This window comes from Apiospora phragmitis, assembly GCF_038363925.1.
Source record: "Apiospora phragmitis strain CBS 135458 chromosome Unknown utg000001l:1.0-2902119.0:1.0-2906034.0, whole genome shotgun sequence".
Lineage (NCBI taxonomy): Eukaryota > Fungi > Ascomycota > Sordariomycetes > Amphisphaeriales > Apiosporaceae > Apiospora > Apiospora phragmitis.
The window spans coordinates 1,804,609-1,827,928 of NW_027117399.1; the positions used below are offsets into that span (position 1 = coordinate 1,804,609).

The 23,320-nt window shown below is 54.6% G+C and overlaps 9 protein-coding genes across 9 annotated transcripts; 6 read left to right on the top strand and 3 right to left on the bottom strand.

The window, feature by feature from the left end:
- Window positions 1–388: 388 nt before the first annotated feature.
- PG994_000549 (uncharacterized protein) lies at window positions 389–751 on the top strand (the record flags this gene model as incomplete). Its single annotated transcript, XM_066851958.1, has 1 exon — window positions 389–751. The coding sequence occupies one exon, from the start codon at window positions 389–391 to the stop codon at window positions 749–751; it is 363 nt and encodes a 120-aa protein (XP_066722590.1).
- Window positions 752–1,395: 644 nt separating this feature from the next.
- On the bottom strand, window positions 1,396–2,638 carry PG994_000550 (uncharacterized protein; the record flags this gene model as incomplete). The annotated part of the gene is given in 2 exon segments (XM_066851959.1): window positions 1,396–2,260; window positions 2,271–2,638. 2 exon segments carry the CDS (start codon window positions 2,636–2,638, stop codon window positions 1,396–1,398), a joined length of 1,233 nt encoding a protein of 410 aa, XP_066722591.1.
- A 921-nt stretch (window positions 2,639–3,559) lies between these two features.
- On the top strand, window positions 3,560–5,805 carry PG994_000551 (uncharacterized protein; the record flags this gene model as incomplete). Its single annotated transcript, XM_066851960.1, is given in 3 exon segments — window positions 3,560–3,679; window positions 3,740–5,157; window positions 5,175–5,805. The coding sequence occupies 3 exon segments, from the start codon at window positions 3,560–3,562 to the stop codon at window positions 5,803–5,805; spliced, it is 2,169 nt and encodes a 722-aa protein (XP_066722592.1).
- Window positions 5,806–6,936: 1,131 nt separating this feature from the next.
- Window positions 6,937–11,061, top strand: PG994_000552 (cation-transporting atpase 4 protein; the record flags this gene model as incomplete). Its single annotated transcript, XM_066851961.1, is given in 5 exon segments — window positions 6,937–7,293; window positions 7,374–7,953; window positions 7,988–9,666; window positions 9,678–10,441; window positions 10,497–11,061. 5 exon segments carry the CDS (start codon window positions 6,937–6,939, stop codon window positions 11,059–11,061), a joined length of 3,945 nt encoding a protein of 1,314 aa, XP_066722593.1.
- A 600-nt stretch (window positions 11,062–11,661) lies between these two features.
- On the top strand, window positions 11,662–13,287 carry PG994_000553 (uncharacterized protein; the record flags this gene model as incomplete). Its single annotated transcript, XM_066851962.1, has 6 exons — window positions 11,662–11,839; window positions 11,900–11,917; window positions 11,980–12,265; window positions 12,328–12,379; window positions 12,408–12,584; window positions 12,643–13,287. 6 exons carry the CDS (start codon window positions 11,662–11,664, stop codon window positions 13,285–13,287), a joined length of 1,356 nt encoding a protein of 451 aa, XP_066722594.1.
- A 591-nt stretch (window positions 13,288–13,878) lies between these two features.
- On the top strand, window positions 13,879–15,098 carry PG994_000554 (malate dehydrogenase; the record flags this gene model as incomplete). Its single annotated transcript, XM_066851963.1, has 4 exons — window positions 13,879–13,950; window positions 14,062–14,179; window positions 14,303–14,664; window positions 14,709–15,098. 4 exons carry the CDS (start codon window positions 13,879–13,881, stop codon window positions 15,096–15,098), a joined length of 942 nt encoding a protein of 313 aa, XP_066722595.1.
- Window positions 15,099–18,027: 2,929 nt separating this feature from the next.
- PG994_000555 (uncharacterized protein) lies at window positions 18,028–19,609 on the top strand (the record flags this gene model as incomplete). The annotated part of the gene is made up of 2 exons (XM_066851964.1): window positions 18,028–18,198; window positions 18,275–19,609. The coding sequence occupies 2 exons, from the start codon at window positions 18,028–18,030 to the stop codon at window positions 19,607–19,609; spliced, it is 1,506 nt and encodes a 501-aa protein (XP_066722596.1).
- A 566-nt stretch (window positions 19,610–20,175) lies between these two features.
- Window positions 20,176–21,176, bottom strand: PG994_000556 (uncharacterized protein; the record flags this gene model as incomplete). Its single annotated transcript, XM_066851965.1, is given in 2 exon segments — window positions 20,176–20,866; window positions 20,881–21,176. The coding sequence occupies 2 exon segments, from the start codon at window positions 21,174–21,176 to the stop codon at window positions 20,176–20,178; spliced, it is 987 nt and encodes a 328-aa protein (XP_066722597.1).
- Window positions 21,177–22,106: 930 nt separating this feature from the next.
- PG994_000557 (uncharacterized protein) lies at window positions 22,107–22,669 on the bottom strand (the record flags this gene model as incomplete). The annotated part of the gene is made up of 3 exons (XM_066851966.1): window positions 22,107–22,304; window positions 22,389–22,445; window positions 22,646–22,669. 3 exons carry the CDS (start codon window positions 22,667–22,669, stop codon window positions 22,107–22,109), a joined length of 279 nt encoding a protein of 92 aa, XP_066722598.1.
- Window positions 22,670–23,320: the final 651 nt, after the last annotated feature.

Below are 23,320 nucleotides of genomic sequence, written 5' to 3' on the forward strand. Positions count from 1 at the left end.
AGCAATCGGACTCTATTGCACTCATATGGCATCTTCTAGCCGCGAGAACGGAGACGAAGGGTGATACGGATGCGCAACGACTTCGGACTTCTGGGGAAAGGAGGGCAAGTGAGGAGACACAGCTTGGATGTGAGGATGCATCTGCGATCACGTATTTAATCAGGGGCCCAAACAAAGTTATTAGCTGTGTTCTATGATATTTGCCATCAATTCCAACGTCACCTTTACTCAAGTCTTCCAGAAGCTGATTGGAAACATCTTACCATCCTACGCGAAGAAACCAGGGAAACAGAACACATCAATCCTTTTCCTCCTCTTCTTCAAACCGTCCGTTGTCATCGTGGTCTAGCACCTCCCTTTCAGCCACCCACATTCCACCACCAACACCATGGCGCCCGTAGCCTTCTCCTACCAGGCCAACGCCCAGAGCACGTTCAAGCCCCCCGTGCTCTCGGCCGAGAACGATAACGCCTTCCTCGGCGACGTCTTCTCGTCGGACCAGATCAACCCGGAGAAGCCCATGTCGTCAGGCTTCTACCGGCTCGAAAAGGGCAAGCCGCTCGTCTACACGTACACGTACGACGAGATGAAGATCATCGTCGAGGGCGAGTTTACGATTAGCGACACCACGGGCCAGGAGGTCAAGGCCAAGCCCGGCGACGTCTTCTTCTTCCCCGACGGCGCCACCATCACCTTCACGACGGAGAGCTACGGCTTGGCCTTCTTCTGCGGGCAGCGCAAGAAGATGTAGAGGCTGATCTGGCCTAATCGGAGTTGGGGATCTAGTGCGAGGGAGCAATCTTGGGCGCGTCCGTATCACCCATCTTAGGGGTTCTCGAAGGAGGGGCCTAGATCTGGCCTTCGAGTAGTCGAGCATAGAATACCAAATAAATACGTTACTAACATATAACTGAGAAGAAAGCCTTTCACTGTCATGTTTTGTTTTACCGTATGCACCATTGCTGTTCATGCTACTGACCGGCAGGGCAGGGCAAATGAGACCTGGCATCAATGAATGAAAATTTATGAGGACACACGGGTTGGGTCTTTGCTCAAATGAACATTGGTTGATTCTAGGTGATGGAAATGGTGGTTGACAGACAATGCATAGTAATATGAAGACATATAGGCGAAGAGAGGTCAAGGAGTATGTCTGGATCTCGAGAAAGGGGGCTCAATGAATGAGTAGTATTGATTTCTGGGTATCAACTATGCGAGTACTGCCATCTGAATGTACAGAAGAATGAGCTCTATATGAATGATCATACCCGACCAGTGGGGAACTGGATACTATGGAGATGTGCCTAATATGAGAAGAAAACCTCCAAGCCCTTTATACCCTGGCGTTTATCCACGCTGTGCTGAACGAAGAAAGCAAACAACAATTGGAAGGCATCACCACGGGTATTGTCGCACGTCTCCCTCGTTCTCCAGATCTAAACCCCTGTCTAGCTGCTTCTGGTGCTCGCCGTCCAGGTAGGCCAACAGGACGTCCCCGTACCGCTCCTTGCCCTTGTACCGGCTCACGTCCGAGCCCCAGCTGCGGATCGCGCTTGCCAGGCGGCCGGGCACGTAGTCCTCCTGGGCGATCTCGGTGATGGGGTGGAAGTAGGTGCGGATGGTGAAGCAGACGGCGCCCGTCTTGGGCAGGCGGCGCAGCGTCTGGCGCTCGGAGCGGAGGAAGTGGTGCTCGATGGCGCGGTTCTTCTCGGCCGTGGACCAGCTGAGCCCGTCGCTGTCCTCGTCGCCGATGCTCCAGCTCCAGGGCAGCGCGTCGTCGACCTGGATGAAGTAGTTGTTGCGGCTGTAGATCTCCTTGCACCGCAGGCGCGCGAAGAACTTGAGCATGCCCGTCTCGAGCTTCTCCTTGTACTGCGGCACCTCGCCCGAGTAGTGCAGCATCGGCAGCGACATGCCGAACTTGTCGCTCAGGCGCCAGAAGCCGGCCAGCAGGATCGAGCCCGCCAGCAGGTAGTACATGCCGTCGGGCCGCTCGATCATCAGGGCCAGGTCGTCTTGCGTCAGGCGCCCGCACAGCGTCATCGGGTCCTCCTTGAGCGGCCGCGCCGTGATGTCGATGGCCTCGCCCGACCACAGGTTCAGGACGCCGGTGCTGGTGCGCTGGTAGAGCGACGGGTAGCGGGCCGGCATGTACTCGGCGAGCTCCTGCAGCAGCTCGAGCGCGGCGGGATACGCCTCGGGCGCCGTGTGGCAGCACTTGTCGCCCCGCTCGGCGATGCGATCTCTCTTGTCCTGAGAACTTGGGGTACTGGTTGTCGAGCTGGATCCAGTCGTGGAAGCTGATGGATCGCAGGCCCATGGTGATATTGTACTTGGGCCCGTACCGGAAGGCACGATAAGGCAGCGGCTTCGTTGTGGCCAGATCCCAGTCAGGGTAAGGAACAGCCGTTGGGGTTTTGAAGTCGCTCGGAATCCAATGCCCCGGCGTCCTTTCTAACTTTCCGGCATCCCCTTTTTCCGCCTTTGACTGGACGACGGGGCGACCATCTCGCTTTAGACGATCAGTGATGGTGTAAGCTGCCACGACAGCGATGCCGAGGAGGCATGCAACAAGTATAATGCCATGGCGAGGGTCGAAATTGTCAGGGGACAGCTGTGCAAGGAGTGATCCAATCATGTTGTCGTCTAATAGAGTTGGTGCGAAAAGATGGGCAAAGATGCATGTATCTACCTAGCATACCATTTGGACCAGCCCGTCCGAAGCTATCGATATATACTGGCTGCAACCCGATTTGCGTGAGGTATGATAACCATGGCGAATTAATAACTGACGTTAGATGTATCTGGAAAGCGACTACCAATACCGCGTCCGTTGGAGTACTACACGTGATTTTATCTCCCTTTCTGGTGATGTCAAGTATGAGAGGATGCAGAGTTGACGTCGAATACTGGGGTACCGACAGGCACGATCGATAGCGCTTATCATGGCCAGCCGCTGCAGCATCAAATTACCCGATGGGGAAATGCTGCGAATGGCATGGCAGTCCAGGGAGGGTTTGTAAGTGCTTTGAGTGTTCCCTTCATTTAAGCCACTCGGGCCTCATCGGCCTTGGAACTATGTCACGGTTGTGTTATCGTAGTGCATGTTAGTGCCGCCAACGCTCCACATGCCGGGGGTGATTGGAGATAGCTGGAGATAGCAGACACACCATCCTATCAGACACGAAGCCGTTGGCGCTCCGTTGTCGAAATGATGTAGGAGGGGATAACGAAGGTTGCAGCACACGTGAATCGCCCGTGTGGCCGGCCAGCCGATGCATTTGCGCACCCACCTTTTGCCTCTCTGCCCAAACCTTTATTAAACCAGCAACTTTATCCCTCCTACCCTTTCGCCCCGGGAAACCCTGGGGGACCCCCATTCCCATTCCACTGTTAGATGCATCCAGGCGCAACTCGCCGCTACGGGGCACACGCGCGGGGATAAGCAGCCCATTCCGCCTTCCTAAAGTGTTCCCAAAACGGTTAACTGTCCCGACCCTCGAACCATCTATCGCATCATCCGTTATCCCCTTTTCCTCAGATGACTTCCGGGGCCGATATGTCACAAGCGGCCTCTAGGAAGGGTAGTGATCAATCGGCCGAGAACAACAAGGCCAGTGCCAACTCCAAGACCAAGACACGGTCTCGTAACGGCTGTCCACTGTGTAAAGCCAAGCGTGTAAGTGCCAACTAACCGCATATTATCTCTACTTCGCGGGCTAAAAGCGAATCGCAACAGCTGAAATGCGACGAGACCAAGCCGGAATGTCTTATGTGCTTGAAGAATGGCCGCAAGTGCCCGGGGTACAACCAGTCGTTTCGCTGGTCTACCAAGCATGAGAAGAGCCTCTCGGGCCAGGCCAAAGGGCCTCCTAACATGAAGGACCTGGTCACCGAGACCTCCAAGACCATCACTCAAGACCAAATAGCTGGTCATGAGACTCTGGAAACAGAACCCATCATTGTGGATAATCTGGAGAGTCTGGAGAACCTAGAGGATCTAGAACATCCGGTCTTGACATGTCAACCTCCTGGGGACGATGTCATGGGTGGCCCGTTCCCTCCTGCAGATGTGCCTGGACCCTTCTCTCCTGTCTTTGACAATCTCGTGTGGCCAGGTTACGGCTATGGATTAGAAGACTTACCCCACGACTTTTGGGAAGGGGACATGCTGGCATGCACGTCCGTCATGGATAACATCATCCACAATGACAGAACATTCAGTGACCAACCACTTGCGCTCACTCCGCCTCCGTCAGCCGAAGACAGAACACCATTCAACTTGTGGGATAGAAACGTTTCGTTCTGTCCTCCAGCCCGCGTGGTGTACCCGCAGATACCCCGGCTGATCCATGATCGTTCCTCGTTGTTGGTGGAGGAGTGGTTCCGCCATGTATGCTCGATGTGGTCTAGCTTCGACTCCGAGGTAAACCTCAACCGCAAACTGGCTTCCGAGACTTGGGCCAGCTCCGAGGCGGTCATGAACTGCCTCCAAAGCATGTCGGCTACCTGCTTGGCGCCTCAACTGCCTTATATGAAACAGGTGGCGGTGTCCTATCTTAAGAACGCCATTAAGGCAATCCAGAGAGACCTCAAAACTCAAGGACCGACCGTAGGAAAGTTCCCATCTGATTTGCTTCTGGCGCTGTGTTGTGTTGGGACAGCAGCTTGTTGGATTGACACGAAGGAGTTGGGGAGCCAGTTCTTGAGAGAGACCAAGGCGCTTCTCAAGCGGATCAACAGGGAGTCGGATACACTGTCGATCCAAGACCGGCACACCTTGTCTTTCTTCAACAACAATCTCATTTACTGGAACATGCTCGTGGCCGTCGTCTCGGACGAGATCGATGATTTTGGCATTCCGAAAGTCAAGGAGCCTTTGAACGGTGAATTGACGGGGCCCGTCATGCCTCATCCGTGGACCGGAATCTCGGCCACGACGCAGAGACTGTTCGCACAAGCGATCCATCTCTGCCGCCGGTTTCGGCGGAACCTGCGACGAGAGACCATTTCGACCCTGAAGAGCTTGCAGACGGCGATGAGGGACATTAAGGAAGCGCAAGAGATTGAGGAGGAGATTCTGGGCCTCGAAACGTACCAACTTCATGACGTGATCGACACAGGTGACAGGATGACCCCCGGTCCCACTTTGTTCATGTGAATGAAGGGTTCAGGTTGGCGTCGTTGCTGCAGCTCTACCAAACCTTCCCAGACTTGGTAGCCCGGCGTCTACCGGAAGACACCACTGAAACTGCTGGGCATGTGCCGTGGGACCGCTGGATTGTGCCACTGAGCCTGAGGCTCGTAAATACCCTGAAGAAAGTGCCGCCCAACTCAGGAACCCGGTGCATCACGCCCCTCTTGTATCTATCTGCCAGCACGGGGTTGCGATTTGACGCCGAAACCATCGCACAGCAGCAGAAGCAGCTACAGCAGACGGCCCCAGTTCAGCTACCGCCGGAGGTATCGTTGAACGACGCGGTGCAGGATGGTGGCGACGGCGTGCCGGTGGTGGTCGACGGGACAGGGCTTCCCAGCAACAACACCAACAACAACAATAACAAGGGCGGCGAAAACATCGCCTTTACGATGAACATGGACGACCAGGAAGACGAGGAGATGTCCATCACGCGGCTGTCCGTCGAGGTCAGCTACGCGCGGCGCTTCATCATGGAGCGCCTCAGTGCCTACGAGCACAACCTACCGCCGGCCCCCGTGACCGTGGCCAAGGAGCTGGTCAAGGCCATCTGGGCTGGCTACGACTCGGAGAAGCCCGGGTCGAACTACACGATTGGATCGACGTGATGGAGGATTCGAACCTGCGCACGATTTTTGGGTAGCGTGGAGTTATGATGATGCATGCTATATGACGTTAGGGTTAATGAACGGTGGGCATTGGGAAGGTTATGGAAAGGATGGCGAATTTGGCTCTGGAATTTCTATGCTATATCGTAGGTAGATAGGTAGTAGTTAGTTGGTCTTCTGGAAAGTCGGCAACGATGGATTGAGGTTCGGACGTGACACCACGGTGGTGTATGATAGGTGTTTGGGTTATTGAGATTCTTGACTGTATCAATTTGAAATAACATACATATCAACCCAAGCTGTAAAAGCGATCTGGCCCAATATGAAGAAGTGTCACCACCGTATGTTCGGCGCCTATAGAGAGCCAACGGTGCTAAGGTTGCCTGTTGGAATGCTGTTTGAGTGCGGCATGTCAAACCTAGGCCATGCGTTAGGGGGGGGTACCGCTAATCCATGCAGTGTAGCATTGAGCTATGCATTGAAACCTCCCAGTCGGGAGACGACAGCATTCGTAAAGTAGTTTCTACATTCACAGGCGCGTTTGCGTTATGAATAATGTTTCTTTGCGTAATTATCTCCTCCTCCTGGGTGGCAACCACAAGCCGGCGATTCTTGGTTCGAAAGAGCGTTGAATCATACCATGAAGCGCGGCCTGCCCGCTAAAACCTGCCATTTAAGCATGCTAAAAATCGGCATTGAATTTCCATCGACACGAACAAAGATATCATAAATACCTGTAAGCTACCTCTTATATGAATCTCAGGTGCAATGGATGTCCAAACGACACTCCTGCAGTTGAGTGACCCCTGGAAGTGCGCAGCCAGCCTAGCCAAGTGATGAGATTGGGATCGGGCCCGGAAGAATGATCCAACCGGATGCGGGCGACTTCCACCCACGATGTAAGTATCTAGGTATCGCCCACCCCTCCGGATCCATTGATCAATTGGCCCAGCACCTTGCTGGGTTTAGTGCTCGGAAAAGTACAGATTGTACGTTTAGGTGTACCCAGAAATCGATGACATTTTGGGCCCTCTTGATTGTCTCACAATACCATCCTTCTTCCAGACAACATAAGAGAAGAGCCTACTAGAATGTTATGTGAGGCCCTTTCGCACCTCCTCTCTCTCAATAATGGCTCCTCTGGTCGACAATAACCAGATCAAGAGCGCCGAGCTGCTCTCGCCGCTCCCAACTTATCTGCATCTCTACGTTTGGCCATTCGCGATAATATGGCCCATCTTTGCCCGCTATTACTACACGCCCGAGCTCTATGAGAAGCACATCGCCTCCCAGGAATGGACCTTCGTCTGGTGCGCCACCATCATCACCTGCCAGAGCTTGGTCTGGCTCAGCACCAATTGGAGTGTCAACCTGAAGGGTACCTTCACTGCGACCAAGGCGAAGAAGGTCGAAGAGGCCCAGTTGATCAAGGTCATTCCTATCGCAAACGCGGGCACGGCCGAGATCTGTAAGCTCGAGCGCATCCAGGTAGGCGCTTCCCCATCATACCCTATGCACTGCAAAACCCCACTGCTAGCATTGAATGAATACTAACTTGCTACTTGCAGGTTGCTGGCAAGCCCAATACGTCGTTCCTTTTCCAAAAGCGTCGATTCCTCTTCAACGAAGAGACCCGCTCCTTTAGCCCGCTCGTCTACAGTATCGATGCCGACCCGAAGCCTACCCTGGAAACATACCAAAAGTCCAATGGTATCGCCACCCAGGCTGAGTTGACCCGCCTGGAGCAATACTATGGCGATAATACTTTCGACATTCCTGTCCCTACCTTCACGGAGCTCTTCCGCGAGCACGCCGTCGCCCCATTCTTCGTCTTCCAGATCTTCTGTGTCGGCCTCTGGATGTTGGACGAGTACTGGTACTACTCGCTGTTCACCTTATTCATGCTCGTCATGTTCGAAAGCACCGTGGTTTGGCAGCGACAGCGCACACTGACCGAGTTCCGCGGAATGAGCATCAAGCCTTACGACATGTGGGTTTACCGGCTGGGCAAGTGGATCGAGGTCCAGAGTGATAAGCTGCTCCCTGGCGATCTGGTCTCTGTTGGTAGAACAAAGGAAGACAGTGGCGTTGCCTGCGATTTGCTCCTCGTCGAGGGTACTGCGATCGTAAACGAGGCAATGCTTTCCGGTGAGAGTACCCTCTCCTGAAAGACTCTGTTCAGCTGCGCCCCGGCACGCTACCATCGACACCGAGGGTCTGGACAAAAACTCGTTCCTCTGGGGAGGTACCAAGGTTCTCCAAATCACCCATGGAAACCCCGACGAGGAGAAGCCAAAACTGGCCTCCGGTGTTCGCCCTCCGCCAGACAATGGAGCTATGGCTATCGTTCTGAAGACGGGCTTCGAGACTTCCCAGGGTAGCTTGGTTCGAACCATGATCTACTCGACTGAGCGTGTTTCTGCAAACAACGCCGAGGCTCTGTTCTTCATCCTGTTCCTGCTTATCTTCGCGTTGGCTGCATCTTGGTACGTTTGGGACGAGGGTGTTAAGAAGGATCGTAAGCGATCCAAGCTTCTTCTCGACTGCATCTTGATTGTCACCAGCGTTGTCCCCCCTGAGCTTCCCATGGAGCTCAGTCTGGCCGTCAACACCAGTCTTGCTGCTCTCGCGAAATTCGCCATCTTCTGCACTGAACCTTTCCGTATCCCCTTTGCTGGTCGCATCGATATCGCTTGCTTCGACAAGACTGGAACTTTGACCGGCGAGGACCTGGTTGTGGAAGGTATTGCTGGCCTGGGTCTTGGTCACTCAGGAACCCATACGCCCAAGGAATCCGATGGTGCCCATAGCTATATGACACCCGTCCACCAAGCCGGTATGGAGACTACCTTGGTCTTGGCTACCGCACACGCTCTCGTCAAACTGGAAGAAGGCGACGTTGTCGGTGACCCTATGGAGAAGGCCACGCTATCCGCCCTTGGATGGCAGCTTGGCAAAAACGATTCGCTCACTACCAAACCTGCTATCGCAGCCGCTGGTGGTACCGCTGGCTCTGTTCAAGTTAAACGCCGATTCCAATTCTCATCTGCTCTGAAGCGTCAAAGCTCTGTTGCTACAGTCCACGCCACTGACCCCAAGACTGGTAACAAGATGAGAGGTACTTTTGTCGGTGTCAAAGGCGCACCCGAGACCATCATGAAGATGCTTACGACTGTCCCTGCTGACTACGAAGAAACTTTCAAGTATTTTACCCGTCGTGGTTCTCGAGTTTTGGCTCTCGCCTACAAACAGTTGTCAACCGACGATGAGCTTAAATCGGGTAGAATCAACGATCTGAAGCGGGAGAAGGTTGAGGCTGACCTTATCTTTGCTGGGTTCTTGGTACTACAGTGCCCCTTAAAGGACGATGCTAAGGAGGCTGTGCGCATGCTCAACGAAAGCAGTCACCGTGTGGTCATGATCACTGGAGACAACCCACTTACTGCTGTTCATGTCGCTCGCGAAGTTGAGATTGTCGACCGTGATGTCTTGATCCTGGATGCTCCTGAGCATAGCGACCGTGGCGATCAGCTGGTTTGGCGAAGTGCCGATGACAAGGTCACGATCAGCGTTGACCCATCCAAGCCCATTGATCCGACTATCCTCAAGGAGAAAGACATCTGCATTACAGGATATGCTCTCACTCAACTAAGGGGAATACTTCTGCATGGTTTTCTATCCTGCGTCATACTTGGGCTCTATGCCCGTGTGTCGCCCAAGCAAAAGGAAGAAATTCTCCTGGGTCTCAAAGATATGGGCTACTACACTCTGATGGCCGGTGACGGAACAAATGATGTTGGAGCTTTGAAGCAAGCGCACATCGGTGTTGCGCTGCTCAATGGAACACCCAAGATCTTACTCGTATCGCAGAGCACTCCCGCAACACCAAGATGAAGGAGCTATATCAGAAGCAAATCGACCTGATGAAGCGTTTCAACCAGCCTGCGCCCCCTGTTCCTGTTCTCATCGCTCATCTGTACCCTCCCGGACCCACCAACCCACACTGGCAGAAGGCTATTGAAAGAGAAGCACAGAGGAAGGGTATCAGTGCTGAGGAATACGCCAAGCAGAACGGACAAGCCATCGAGACCATCACTACTCCCGCCGCTCAGCAGCTGATCAACAACGACCCTAGGGCTGCCAAGCAACAGGAGGCGATTAAGAAAGCCTCGAGCCTCGCTGATAAGCTGACGTCGGGCATGATGGAGCAGGAATTGGGCGACGACGAGCCACCCAGCTTGAAGCTTGGCGATGCATCAGTTGCCGCACCCTTCACCAGTAAACTGCGAAACGTTGTTGCTATTCCCAACATTATCCGCCAAGGTCGTTGCACTCTCGTCGCCACCATCCAGATGTACAAGATTCTTGCGCTCAACTGTTTGATTAGCGCCTACAGTCTGAGTGTCCTCTATCTGGAGGGTATCAAGTTTGGCGACGGTCAAATCACCATCAGTGGTATGCTCATGTCTGTCTGCTTCCTTTCCATTTCCCGAGCGAAGTCTGTCGAGGGACTTTCCAAGGAACGCCCCCAGCCGAACATCTTCAACTTCTACATTATCGGTTCCATCCTTGGGCAGTTCGCCGTCCACATTGTCACCTTGATCTACATGGCTCGGTTTGTAGAGAACTTCGAGGAGTAAGTGGCATTGCCTGACCCATGTTTGACATTATACCAGCTAACACCCTCGCAGGAAAGATCCAAACGTCGACCTGGAGGCCGAGTTCAAGCCAAGCCTTCTCAATAGTGCGGTCTATTTGCTCCAACTTATCCAACAAATCTCTACCTTCGCCGTGAACTATCAAGGTCGACCCTTCCGTGAGTCGCTGTCGGAAAACAAGGGCATGTTCTACGGCATCATTGGTGTCACTGCTATCGCGTTCTCCTGCTCCACCGAGTTCATCCCTGAACTGAACGAACAAATGAAGCTGGTCCCCTTCAAGAGCGAATTCAAGACGACATTAACTAGCGTTATGATGCTTGACTTTGTGGGCTGCTATTTCATTGAAATTGTCCTCAAGGCACTCTTCAGTGACTTCCGGCCTCGCGACATCGCCCTTCGCCGACCGGAACAGAACAAGCGAGAGGCGGACCGCAAAGCCATTGAACGGGCCGAGAAGGACGCGAGGGAAGAGCAAGCTCGCCTCGCTAAGGTCGAGGAGTTCGAGCGAAAGATGGACGAGAAGCGAAGAAAGATCCAGCAATGGACTGAGGGAGGCAACCAGGCGGCTCAGGCCTCTCCAGCTGCAACCCGGTAATCTAGGCGGTTGAGGAGAGGGGTGATGTCTTAGAAGTAGTTGATGACACGTTATGTAGAAATGGAGCAATCCCGATGGATTGCTATGATAGATGATGGTGTACTTTTATCCGGATCCTCTCCATATCACCGAATAAGCATGGTACATATTAATAACTGAAACAAACTCACTTCTATGAAGAAGACAACGCGTCACCTCTGGACAGATCTCACGAGCGTCGTCTATATCAACACGAAGCCATATGGGCGCAGTTAGCACCCACACCCGGTCAAACTTCGGGTACCACCTAACTTGGGTTAGGAAGTAACCTTAGGCCCAGCTGTCATCCTGCAACCCCGTAATCGAACCCCATACCAAGACCAGCAGCACCTAACCTAACCTGACGCCATGACTGAGTCACAGTCGTTATCAACTTAGACCTCATTCGTTAAAGACCACGTCGCTGCTTCCTCTCGAAGCCAGAATAACCCCATCTGGCATTTTCTCTTTACAGTATAAGAAGACAGGGCTGCTCTAGATATTGTACATCGCCAATAGACATCCAAGAGCTTTCTACCTGATCCCTAACACCTTGCCGCTGCTACTACCGCCCCGCCCCACATGGAAACGGCCAAGGGAAAAGGGGTCGTGATCTTCGGAGGCGGCACCGCGACGAATAGCTTAGTGGATATCTTCAACGATCTGCGCGAGAGCCGCGCCTGCACCCTCAGCTACGTCATTCCGATCAGCGACAATGGCGGCAGCTCTTCTGAATTGATTCGCGTTTTTGGCGGGCCTGGTAAGAACCGTCTAGAGACTTCCTGACGTTGGTAGATGGGGTGTGCTAACGGCAAGATAGGTATTGGTGATATACGGAGTGAGTTCCCCGTCCTGGGTTTTCTGCAGTCGACAATGAAAAACCTAATCCATGCTGCCCAGGTCGTCTCGTCCGTCTCATCCCGGCAGGCCCCGAGGGCAACGCGGACCTCGCCGCCACCAAGGCGCTGTTCAACTACCGGCTCAGCTCGGAGGCCAACGCGGCGCGCGCCGAGTGGCTAGACGTCGTGGAAGGTCGCCATGAGATCTGGACCGGCGTCTCGAGCGAGAAGAAGGAGCTCATCCGGCCGTTCTTCAACCATGTCAACATGGAGATCGTCAAGCGGGCGCGGCCGAGTAGCACGTTCAATTTCGGGCGGGCGGCGGTGGGGAATTTGTTTTTGACAGGGTGAGTGGAAGTTATGTCAAGCTATATAAGCATGGTCGAAACTGATTAATAAACACGTGCAGTGCCCGTATCTTCCTGGGATCATTGGAGTCGGCCATCTATCTCCTGAGCCAGGTTTGCGCCATCCCTCCTCACACCCTAGTTTCTCCCAGCTATTAACACGAGCTTCACCCACCACATCTCCGCCGGCTTGGCCGACAAGACCATCATCACGGGCCAGAACGCCATCTCGCACCCCAGCGCGCCCACCTCGCTGCCGGACATCGCGGCGGCCGCAGCGACGCAAGACGTGGCGAGCCAGCAGATAGAAGACACGGACGTGCACGACCTCATCGAGGACGCCAACCTGCCGGGCTCTCCTGCCGACGCTGCGCAAGCAGTACATCGAGTTCTCCAAGTCCTCCAGCGAGGAGGACCTGAGCTCGCGCATCGAGCGCGTCTGGTACATCAACCCCTACGGCCACGAGATCCGCCCCCGCGCCAACCCCAAGGTGCTCGACGCCGTCGCCGGCGCGGGCGCCGTCATTTACTCCGTCGGCTCGCTCTACACGTCGCTCGTGCCGAGCCTGATCCTGCGGGGCGTGGGGCGCCGCCGTCGCGGCGGCCCCGCGGGGGTGGTCAAGGTGCTGATCCTCAATTCGAGCTTGGATCGCGAGACGGGGCCTAGCGCGGACCCGTTCTCGGCGGCGGATTTCGTGAGGGCCATCGTGCGGGCGTTGCGGGAGAGCCAGGCGGCCGATGTGCGGCAAGTGGAGGAAGCTGGCAGCCGCAGAAGCGGCAATACAAGCGCCGACGAGGTGCGCAAATACGTCACGCATGTTATTCACCTCGAGGGCGACGGCACGCCGAAGGTGGAGAGGGATGAGCTGGCTCGCCTCGGGGTGGAGCCGGTTCGTGTCTACGGGCGCAGGGTGGACGGCATGTTGAGGTACGATGAGGGCGGGCTCATGAGGGCCATTGAGGCCGTCATCGGCACCGGGCGCGAGATTATGGGCAGGAGTCGAAGAAATACGAAACAATAATTCGTTGTTTTTTTTTACCGAAACCTTGTCATTCTTACCTCCAATTACGTGCTGGACTCGCTATAGATGAGATGCCGTTAGATGTACATGGATAGGACCATCAGCAGAGAGAGAGAGAGAGCTCAGACAACAATGAGGTCATTGGGCCTTAAGGCTTCTTTAATCAATCAGACACAACTTGACATCCAACACGACGATCTTTTAATCAAGAACCTCTGTGAATGAACATCAGATATCAATTGATTAATACAAGGTGAAATAACTGTGTTCAGAACCACCGACTCTCCATGTGTTCGAAGACCATCTCACGAAACACCGGATGCCGTAGTTTCCCCGAGCACCGATCGATCCGGGCGCCATACCCAAAAGAGGACAAGTATCTCAACAAGAAAGTGCTTACCCGGATGGAGGGAGTTTTCCGGACAACTGGGATCTAAAAAGCTCAATTAGTTATTTAGACCATCGTCACTTCTTCTATTTTCTTCTTTCCCAATCCCAAGACTTGACTTGACGGCCATTGTTCAGCCTTCAATCCCGACCCTCCCTCTGTTCAATTCTTTCTCCAGATAAGCAACAGTCCCAGCAGTCAATATGCTTCCTGCCGTTTCCCGCATGGCCTTTGGCGCTTTCCAGCGCCGTGCCTTCTCCGCCTCGGCCAGAGACGTAAGTGAAGCCCGCCTCTTGTCCGGTGCATCCAGCGCCAGTTAAAGCTTCCCCATGGGCTTCCCAATTGGGTGGCCAATTGCAATTGCTAACTCTTCATGTGCTGCACAGCTGTCCAAGGTCGCTGTTCTCGGCGCTGCTGGCGGTATCGGCCAGCCTCTGTCGCTACTGCTCAAGCTCAACCCCAGAGTCACTGAGCTTGCTCTGTACGATATCCGCGGTGGACCCGGTAAGTCGCTTAATAACAAGTTCCCTCATCCTCCCAAACCCGGCAAGGCCAGCTTACTGACATTCTTGCTTGTCTTCTATAGGTGTCGCTGCTGATATCTCCCACGTCAACACCAAGTCCAAGGTCACTGGCTACGAGGCTATCCCTCTGGCCTCGCCAGCGCTGTCAAGGGCGCCGATGTCATCCTCATCCCCGCCGGTGTCCCCCGTAAGCCCGGCATGACCCGTGACGACCTGTTCAACACCAACGCCTCCATCGTCCGCGACCTCGCCAAGGCCTGTGCTGAGTCTGCCCCCGAGGCCAACCTCCTCATCATCGCCAACCCCGTCAACTCCACCGTCCCTATCTGCGCTGAGGTCTACAAGGCCCGTGGTGCTTACAACCCCAAGCGCCTCTTCGGTGTCACCACCCTCGATGTCGTCCGCGCCTCCCGCTTCGTCTCCGAGACCAAGGGCACCGACCCCAAGGACGAGAACATCACCGTTGTTGGTGGTCACTCCGGTGTTACCATCGTTCCCTCTTCAGCCAGAGCAAGCACCCCGAGCTGAGCTCCAACGCCGAGATCATCAACCGCGTCCAGTTCGGTGGTGACGAGGTCGTCAAGGCCAAGGACGGCGCTGGCTCTGCCACTCTCTCTATGGCCATGGCCGGTGCCCGCATGGCCGAGTCCGTCCTCCGCGCCGCTCAGGGCGAGAAGGGTGTTGTCGAGCCCACCTTCGTTGACAGCCCTCTGTACAAGGACCAGGGTGTCGACTTCTTCGCCTCCAAGGTTGAGCTCGGCCCCAACGGTGTCGAGAAGATCCTGCCCATCGGTGAGGTCAACGCTGCCGAGGAGAAGCTCATCGAGGCTTGCTTGGCCGACCTGAAGAAAAACATCGCCAAGGGTGTCAGCTTCGTCCAGGCCAACCCCGGCAAATAAGCGCATGATTATTGTGTCCCATGAAAGGCGGCGTTAAGTGTAAGCCGGAGAATATCCGACTCGCGAGGGTTTGGAATGGCTACTACGCTTGGTCATGGTCAGGCTAGGGATTGGGTTTCCCTTTTTGCTTGTCTCCGAAGGAGAAGTTATTATAGACTTGTCTTTAAGCTGGCGAGATGTATAATTAAGAGAGCAAATATAAATGATACCACTTGCCTTTACCATAGCATGATCCCTGAGTGAGTGACTTGTTCGATGATGATTCTCTTTGTATTGTGCCAGCGTTTCATTCCAGGCTCTGTTATACACTCGCCGCCCTGAATAGCGTTTGCAGTTATTCCAATACCAAGCTTCAATTACAATTCGGAGTCGACTTGTTGTTCAAGCTGGATACTTTCTATCCATTGAATAGATCAAGGTTAAGCAAAGACCTAAGCTCTTTCTTTTCATATATCGCCGCCCCTTTATGACACGCCGCCCCTTTCTAGGCCACTCTGGGCTAACCTGAAGACTTCACTTTGAGTCGAAGGAGTTCAAAGCATTCACTGATGTTGTGGTTTTCACTGTTATTAGCCTCGTGCCAAAGAACGGCATTTCTATACGATTCACAGCATTGTGTATTCACCATGATTTGGTTGCCCCGGTTGCGGCCCCTGCGGGGCTGGGTCTGTAGCAGTCCCAGGGCAACCAAGATCGTCTCATTAGAAGTCGACAAACAGAGCCGTATTGAATGCTTGCGTAGCCGCGACTCACGATCCTTGCGCAGCCGCAAGTCGCGGCCCTGCACCGCTGCAGCTCACGATCGTGTGTGGCTTCAATGTACTTCTTGCTAGATAATAATTGACCATTCTTTCCACAACCCTCTGGGGAAAATACAAACTTGCCAGCCAAGCCTTCGAGTGAACCTCACGCTCGCAGCACACTAGATCTTTGCAAACCAAATTCCGTCCGTTCTGCTTCAACAAACTTCCGTCTCAAGGCCTCTTCCGTCTCAAGGTACTGTTCAGAGGTATATCTTGGCGTATTGCAGTGTGCAGACTACCTCTGCGCACCTCAACCGCCACAAGCTCGCCAACCAAGCCTTCGAGCCTCACACTAGCAGCACATTCGCGGGCAGCACTTCTTCGCCAAAACTCAAGACCATCCTTCTGCTTCAACGCTCTTCCGTCCCAAGGGCATTTCCGTCTCAATGCTCTTCCGTCTCAAGGGCTCTTTCGTCTCAAGGTATTATTCAGAGATATCTCGCCGTATTACAGCCTCCAGACCTCCCATTCGCAGACAGCACCTCTTTGCAAAATTACCCTTCTGCCTCAACGCTCTCAGCTCCAAGGTACTGTTCAAGCATATACCTCGCCGTATTAGAGAGTGAGACTGCATTCAATCTCCGAGCACCCTTCAAAACCCGCAGCACATCAGCTCTTTGCGAGCTAAGAACCATCCTTCTTCTGCTTCAACACTCTTTCCTCTTAAGGGCTCTTCCGTTCCAAGGCCTTCCGTTTCAAGGGCCTTTTCGTCTCAAGGGCTCTTCCGTCTCAAGCTCGTCACAGCTACCAGATAAACAAGAGCATCCAAGGTCATCATGGCACCTCGAAAGGGTCGAAACCCTTTTAGAGGTTCAACGTCATCATCACCTCCTCCACGTCGTCCTCTTCCTCCTCCTCCCGAACCTACCCCGGCTGGTCCACAAGAACACCAATCTCAGAATGAGGTTATTGCTGGCCTCAACCAACGTGTCACAAACCTCCTAGGTCATTCCTCGCGTCTTGCTGCCCCGGCGCTCCCTGGACGAGGCACGCAGCATGATCCTTTTGTCCTTTCACCTTCACCAGAGCCTGTGCCTCATCCAGAGCCAGACCAAGGCCTTTTTCTTCTTACCCCTTCTCCAGCACCACAAGTGCCTGGTTCACAGGTCGTCTTGTCACTCTCACCGTCACCTGTCCCTGGTCCACAAGGTGTGTCGCTTTCACCATCGCCGGCGCCTCTTCCACAGGATGCGGCGCTTCCTCAGTTGCCTGCACCTTTTGTAAAGCTCGCGTCATCTTCACAGGCGTCCTTGCCTGGCCCACGGCGGATCCGAAACCCTTTTGCCGAGTCACCTTCACCACCGCCTCAGACTGGTGTTCAGCCGAATAAACCCAGAGATCATGTGGTCGATCATGTCCAGTCACAGCACCTTCAGAGGTCTCGATTGACAACAGTTGAGACGGAACCAATGGCTTTTGACCTTGCCGAGCTCAAAAGAATCTCGTCCCCTTCCGCTATACGCAACCGTAAACGCACTGTTGAAGACGGTGGTAAGTAGATAGGGGAACTGGACATTGCTAAACATCGGTTCGTTACTAATAGTCATCCACCTCCAGATGAGTCTCCGTTGTTTGTCCCTCAGAAACGCAAGGCAGCTCCGGCTATCGTCATTGATGATCATGACGAGAATGCTGTCAAAGCCGAAAATCTGCCAGAGGTCAACTTGACCTCACGCCCTGCTATCCCAGCTGGAGATAAGCTTTTACCTCTCGCTGGCAATGGAGCATCGAAGCTGCCTACAGATAAGAAGTTACCTGCCGCTGCAGAAGATAAAGGCCAGGTGCTAACCCACCCAACTAAGGAAGCAATACCTAGACCCAATGGAACCAACAAGTCCCTTCTGGGTGGTCAGGATAAAACAAAGCCAAACGGTCTTACCAAAGACATTACGCCTTCGAGTCCTGCCATCCTAGTTGACCAGTCTGAGGAGGTAGGCTCAAGTGTCAATACAGCGAGATCCCGCTCAATCGAGACTGATCTATCCCTTTTTGGCAGCCTTGGCAGTCCAGCTCATGACGATGAGAAAACCACAAGTCCCAAGCCTGAACAAGTTTCAGGTGAGCAACTGCCCGCTGATCAGCCGTCAGCCGATGATGGCGAAGTGCAAGAAGTAGATGCAGATGCCATGATCATCAGCAGCGCCAGTTCAACTCAAGAGCTTCCATACATTTCCATCAAGTGGAAGAATGATGAGTTCGACTACTTCAATCCCTACCCGTCATGGAGCTGCGAGCCCGAAGCCCACGAGGTGGTCGAGCTGCTCAAAGAGGTGGCGAGCCCCCTGGTGGAGTATCATGTCCGTCTCCTGCACGAGAGCTTCTGCAACCGATTCTTCGCGATCGAGGGGCCTGACGAAAGCTACGTCATGAAAGTCATCGCCCCGTCTGCCCGGCGCGCAGACACAGAGCGAGGTGGCGACCATGCGCTGGACGAATGCCAAGACCCGGCTCCCGTTGCCCGACGTGGTCCAGAACCTCTACAGCGTCTCGACCAACAACCCCCTCGGCTGCGAGTGGATCCTCATGAGCAAGGTTCCCGGCCGGCCCCTGTTCCAGTGCTGGCGCGACATGGACCTGTCGCGCAAGCGGCGCGTGGTCGAGCAGCTGGCCGAGTACACCGAGACCATCTTCAACCGCGGGCTCGACGGCATCGGGTGCCTCTACCCGGCCGCCGCCGACGATCCCGACCAGAGCCCCGAGTTCGGCGGCATGGAGGCATGCATGCCCTACTTCTGGAACAAGCGGTACTACAAGCGGCCCCGGTGCGGCCCGTACGAGACCTACCGGGAGTGGGCCTTCGACCGTCTCAATCTGGCTTACGCCGATGCCGAGAGCCTGCTGCCCAAGTTGGAGAACATCCACATCCGCAAAATCCCTTGGCGCATCCTGGCGGTCATCACCAAGCTCAAGGGCCTGCACGACGTCCTCTTCCCTTCTGCAGAGGCGAACAAGAAGAAGGAGGGGGAGGAGGTGCCCAAAGGCGTGAAGGAGGACGAACACATCGACCTTGACAGCGACGGTGACCGCAACAATAACGACGGCGGCAAGTCTGAGCCTGAGCCCTTCAAGTGCGAGGAGAAGACCATGATGTGGCACACCAACCTCTCGACCGACAACATCTTCGTCGACGACACGGGCGTCATCACCGGCATCCTGGACTGGGAGTGCATCTCAGCGATCCCGCGATCCGTCGGCTGCCAGCTCCCCGCCTTCCTGCTCGAAGGCCACGACCGCCGCCAAGAGCCGCACATCAAGGACTACTGGACGTTTTCCGACACCCTGCCTGACCCTCAATTGGACGACGACGACGGCGGCGGCGGCGAGCGGCGTGGCCGTCCGCGACAGCGACAGCAGCGCGTCGGCCCCACGCCCGACTACTGGCACGCGCGCCGCGAGTGGGAGCTCACGCACCTGCGCCTCCACTTCGAAATGACCATGGCGGCGCGCTCGCTGGGCTGGCACATGTGCTACAAGCACCACGCGCTCAAGCGCGACTTCGAGACGGCCGTGCAGTACTGCGACGACTCCATCCTGGTCGGCGTCGTCGAGGCGTGGATCAGCGCCGTCGAGGCGGCTCTCAAGGATAAGACGAAGAGAGAGAAGAAGGGAAACGAAGCGGGCGGTGAGCCGATGTCGAGGAGATTGAAGGTCTGGAGCCTGGAGAGACGGATTGCGAGCGGTCGGAAGGCGCCTGCTGGTCATAACTAGCGTACGTAATGAACGTTGGGGCGACAAGAAGTGGGTGGCGTGGAAACTTGATGCACCGATCGCATCGGCTTCAAGGAGACGACTTCCTCATTTCTGAGGGACGTTCCGGGAATCCAAGGAGAAACGCTACCTTCAACAAGTGAGTTGTGTACGAGTTCAATTTACAGGCGCGATAGGCGAGAGGGCGAGAGGACGGCACGAGCTCATGCTTTCAGCGAACACCATGTGCTTTCTTCACTTCGATTCAATGATTGATGCGAAGAGGCATGAGGTCAGTAGTAGCGAGAGAGGCACCACGAACAAATTTCTCTCCACGACACGGTCCACGGACTGCGAATAATAATAAATGGTAAAATCAAAACTCCCAATGGTCTATTAATGATACGTGCAAGTTTAGTCCAACGCTACCGGAACACATCACCTTTTCACCTACCTTAACCACTACACAGGCACCGGGCCTGCGCATTCTAACAATAAACACCATAGCTACGACCTTGGTGAGGACCTGCTACGACTTACTCAATAAGAGGCAAAGTATCCTTTACGTTTGAAACCTTAGTAAACTCCTACTCTAGAGGCTCCGAACCCTCCACAAGCGAGCGCAGAGAAGGCTTCTCCTTCTTCGTCGCAGCTGTCTCATCCTCCTCGTCAGAGTCGTCAGAGTCGTCAGAGTCGTCAGAGTCTTCAGAGTCGTAATCGCTGTCGCTGTCGCTGTCGCTGACGTAGGAAGTAATCGCGCTCTTGGCGACAGGCCGGGTAGTCGGCGCGAAGAGGCCCTCCATCCACTTGAGCTTCGCCGGGTCGGTGGAGGGAGTGAAGGGCTCGTCGTCGTCATCGTCCGAGTTGTAGGGGTCCGAGTCCGAGTCCGAGTTCGGGTACGAGTCGTCCGAGTTTTCGGAGTCGCTCTTCTCGTCGTCGTTGCTCTTCTCGGAGACAAGGCCGTTAGCAATCGTCGTCATCGTTGCTGTCCCCACAGGGGTGGTGGTGGTGTTGGCGGTGGCCTTCGAGGCTCGCAGCGCCTGGTAGCGAGCCTCCACCTCTTCGCGCCAGCGCTTTCCGTCCTCGAGGAAGGCCGGGACCACGTCGTCGAGGACCTCGCGGGTCAGCCCCGGGAAGGCCTCGAGCTCCAGCAGCTGCCGCGCCTGAAGCGCGCCGGCCGCGTCCGTATCACCCATGTAGCCCATGTTGGCCGGGTCCGGGGCGCAGCACGCCTCTGTGCGGCCGTTGCTGCTCTTCTGCTGCTTCTTCTGGCTCGCGCTGCGGGCGCCCACATTGGTGGTGGAACAGCAGGAGTGAGGGTAGGCTCGAGATCAGGGAGGGAGGGGTTGGGGTGGCGGCACTTGGACCGGGGCTGGCCGCAGACCCAGAAGGGCTCCGGCGTGCGGCAGAGGCAGCTGTGGTACTGGAACATGGCTTTGCACGACTTCATGCTGCTGCTGTTGCCGCTGTTGTTGTTGTTGTTGCTGCTGCTACTGCCGGGCGTCTTGGTGCGCATAGCGGGGGTTATATGAAAAGGGCCCATTGTAGGGACGAAGGGACGGGCTTTGAGGTTGAACTGGAAGGCCATTTTGAATAGGAGGAAAAGTCGAGTGTTAATAGGATGAAGAAGTAAAAGCCTGATTGGTAATGAATTTGTGTTTAATAGAAAGCAAGTGTAATCGGTAACGGCGGTTTTCGTTTGTTCGATAGTTGACAAAGCAGGCTGCTTCCTACTGAAGTCCGGGAGATGCTTGCCGAAACAGGAGGAAAGAGAAGTGGTTTTCTGGTGTTGTCTGGATGTCTGCAATCAACAATCGCTTGGGACCTGTCCGTGACATAAGTACGCCCCATGTGCATTGTGTCCCAAGATCCCAGGTTAATAAAGGAAGCCATCATTATCGACATAATGAGCACTTTGTGAGCGCTATTGCCAACCAAGGATCCTTTTTAGGCGCCAGATATAGGTCTTGGCCTAGACTGCAGGATCTCCTTTTACCATCTGCCAGCCAACAAAGTGATTGTTGGAGTCTCAAAGCGCCTCTATCCACGCCCTTCGCCTGGCGGCCACATGAAGAGCAGAGTTGAGTAAGGTAAATCAAATGTTACACCCCAGAGCTCGGGATGTGGTAGCTATTCCTCATACGCTCCTCATCTAAATCAAAGTGGTAGCTACGCTTGATGGCCGATATGTTGCGCTCAAAGGGCCATACGGCGTGTTAGTGTTGTCTAGGGGTAACGTGGCTTGGCCAGCATCTATGAAGGGTCCTTAAGCTATTACTATGCCTCCTAAGACTCTCAGGCCCTTGTGGGACCAAAAAAGAGCGACGAAACCCCACACGTCGGGCTGAAGTACCAGATATCGCTTGGTCTAACCAAGGTTCGAGATGGGACGGAAATTTGAAGTCGTATGTGGTGTGACGGGAGACCACGGCCGTTCAGTCGCCCGGGATTTCTGCGAGAACCCCGATCCCAGATCCGAGGCTTGGCTCGGAACTCGGGCTCCGATTCAGCCCAGGAGCTACTTGAGCTCAGCGTCGATATAGTGTAGGCGGACTGCGAGGGCGTGGAGAGACTGAAGACCACTTCTCAGGGCGCCGACCTGATCTTCGGCGTGACCCAGTAATCTTCGGCGTGACCCAGTAATCTTCGGCGTGACCCAATAATGGTCGCTGATCTTCCGGCCCAATTGCGTCGTGGCAGCCAAAGACCTCTGGCACTGCGATACCAAGGAGAACGTGTTCCATGACTACGTCGAGATGACATACCCGGAGCTGGCGAATAAGATGGCCTGTATACCTACCGGATACTTCTTCACGAGCTCCAGCATCCCGCCCCATTCATACTTCGCTATGCTACGCTGGCTACTGCCATTGCGTAAAGCGTCCGGGGCCATACACCTTACTGACAACAACCACATAGCAGCAAAACGGTAGCCCCCAGAAGTGATTGCCCACGAATCCAGACAAGCCGCAACCACATCTTGACATCAACGGGGAAATGCACGTGTCCAGAACTCATTGAAACGTGGAGCAATGTCACCGGGTGCCAGTAACGTACGAGCTGGTCCCACAAAGAAGCCATGGTGGCGGCCAACGGGTACGACGACCTCCAACCTCGGCCCTGGAGATTGGGATCATGTTCTCGTACGCGTCCGACCCTGCTGGGTGCGACGGGGCAATGGAGCTTCTCTCGGAGCGGAGGAGGTCAGAAAAGTAAGTTTTGCTGGCAGTCAAGGGTCAGTGCCGGTTGGGTGCTCCATGTGCTGTGCCGCGATATACCATGTTGGGATAGTGGAGTCTGAACGGAGTTGCATGCGGGCATATATTGCCCCCATGACCGATTGAAAGGACTGGGCCTCGAGACGAGATTGGCCCGTCCTATCAAACAAAGACGTCGCCCAAAGAGCTGCATGGCTGTCATACAATGGATCCCGTTGTTGGGTTACTCTACCTGTTACGCGGACTGAGGTCAACAGTGCGCCATTTTGGGGTGACATTACTGGACATACATGCGCTGCGGAGCTGGCAACTTATGGTGAAATCTCTGCAAGTCAAGAAACTAGGAACTTGTATGAGATGGGATACGTAAACTGACCTCAGGTAAATAATATCAGAACATCGTGTATTATATCGCCGTCTAACAAGTGTAAGTCCGATAATATTGGATTACCTTCCCCGGCTTGCTTTAGGGGTCGACGTTAGGGGTTTGGGGGTTAACCTACGCTAGGCCGCT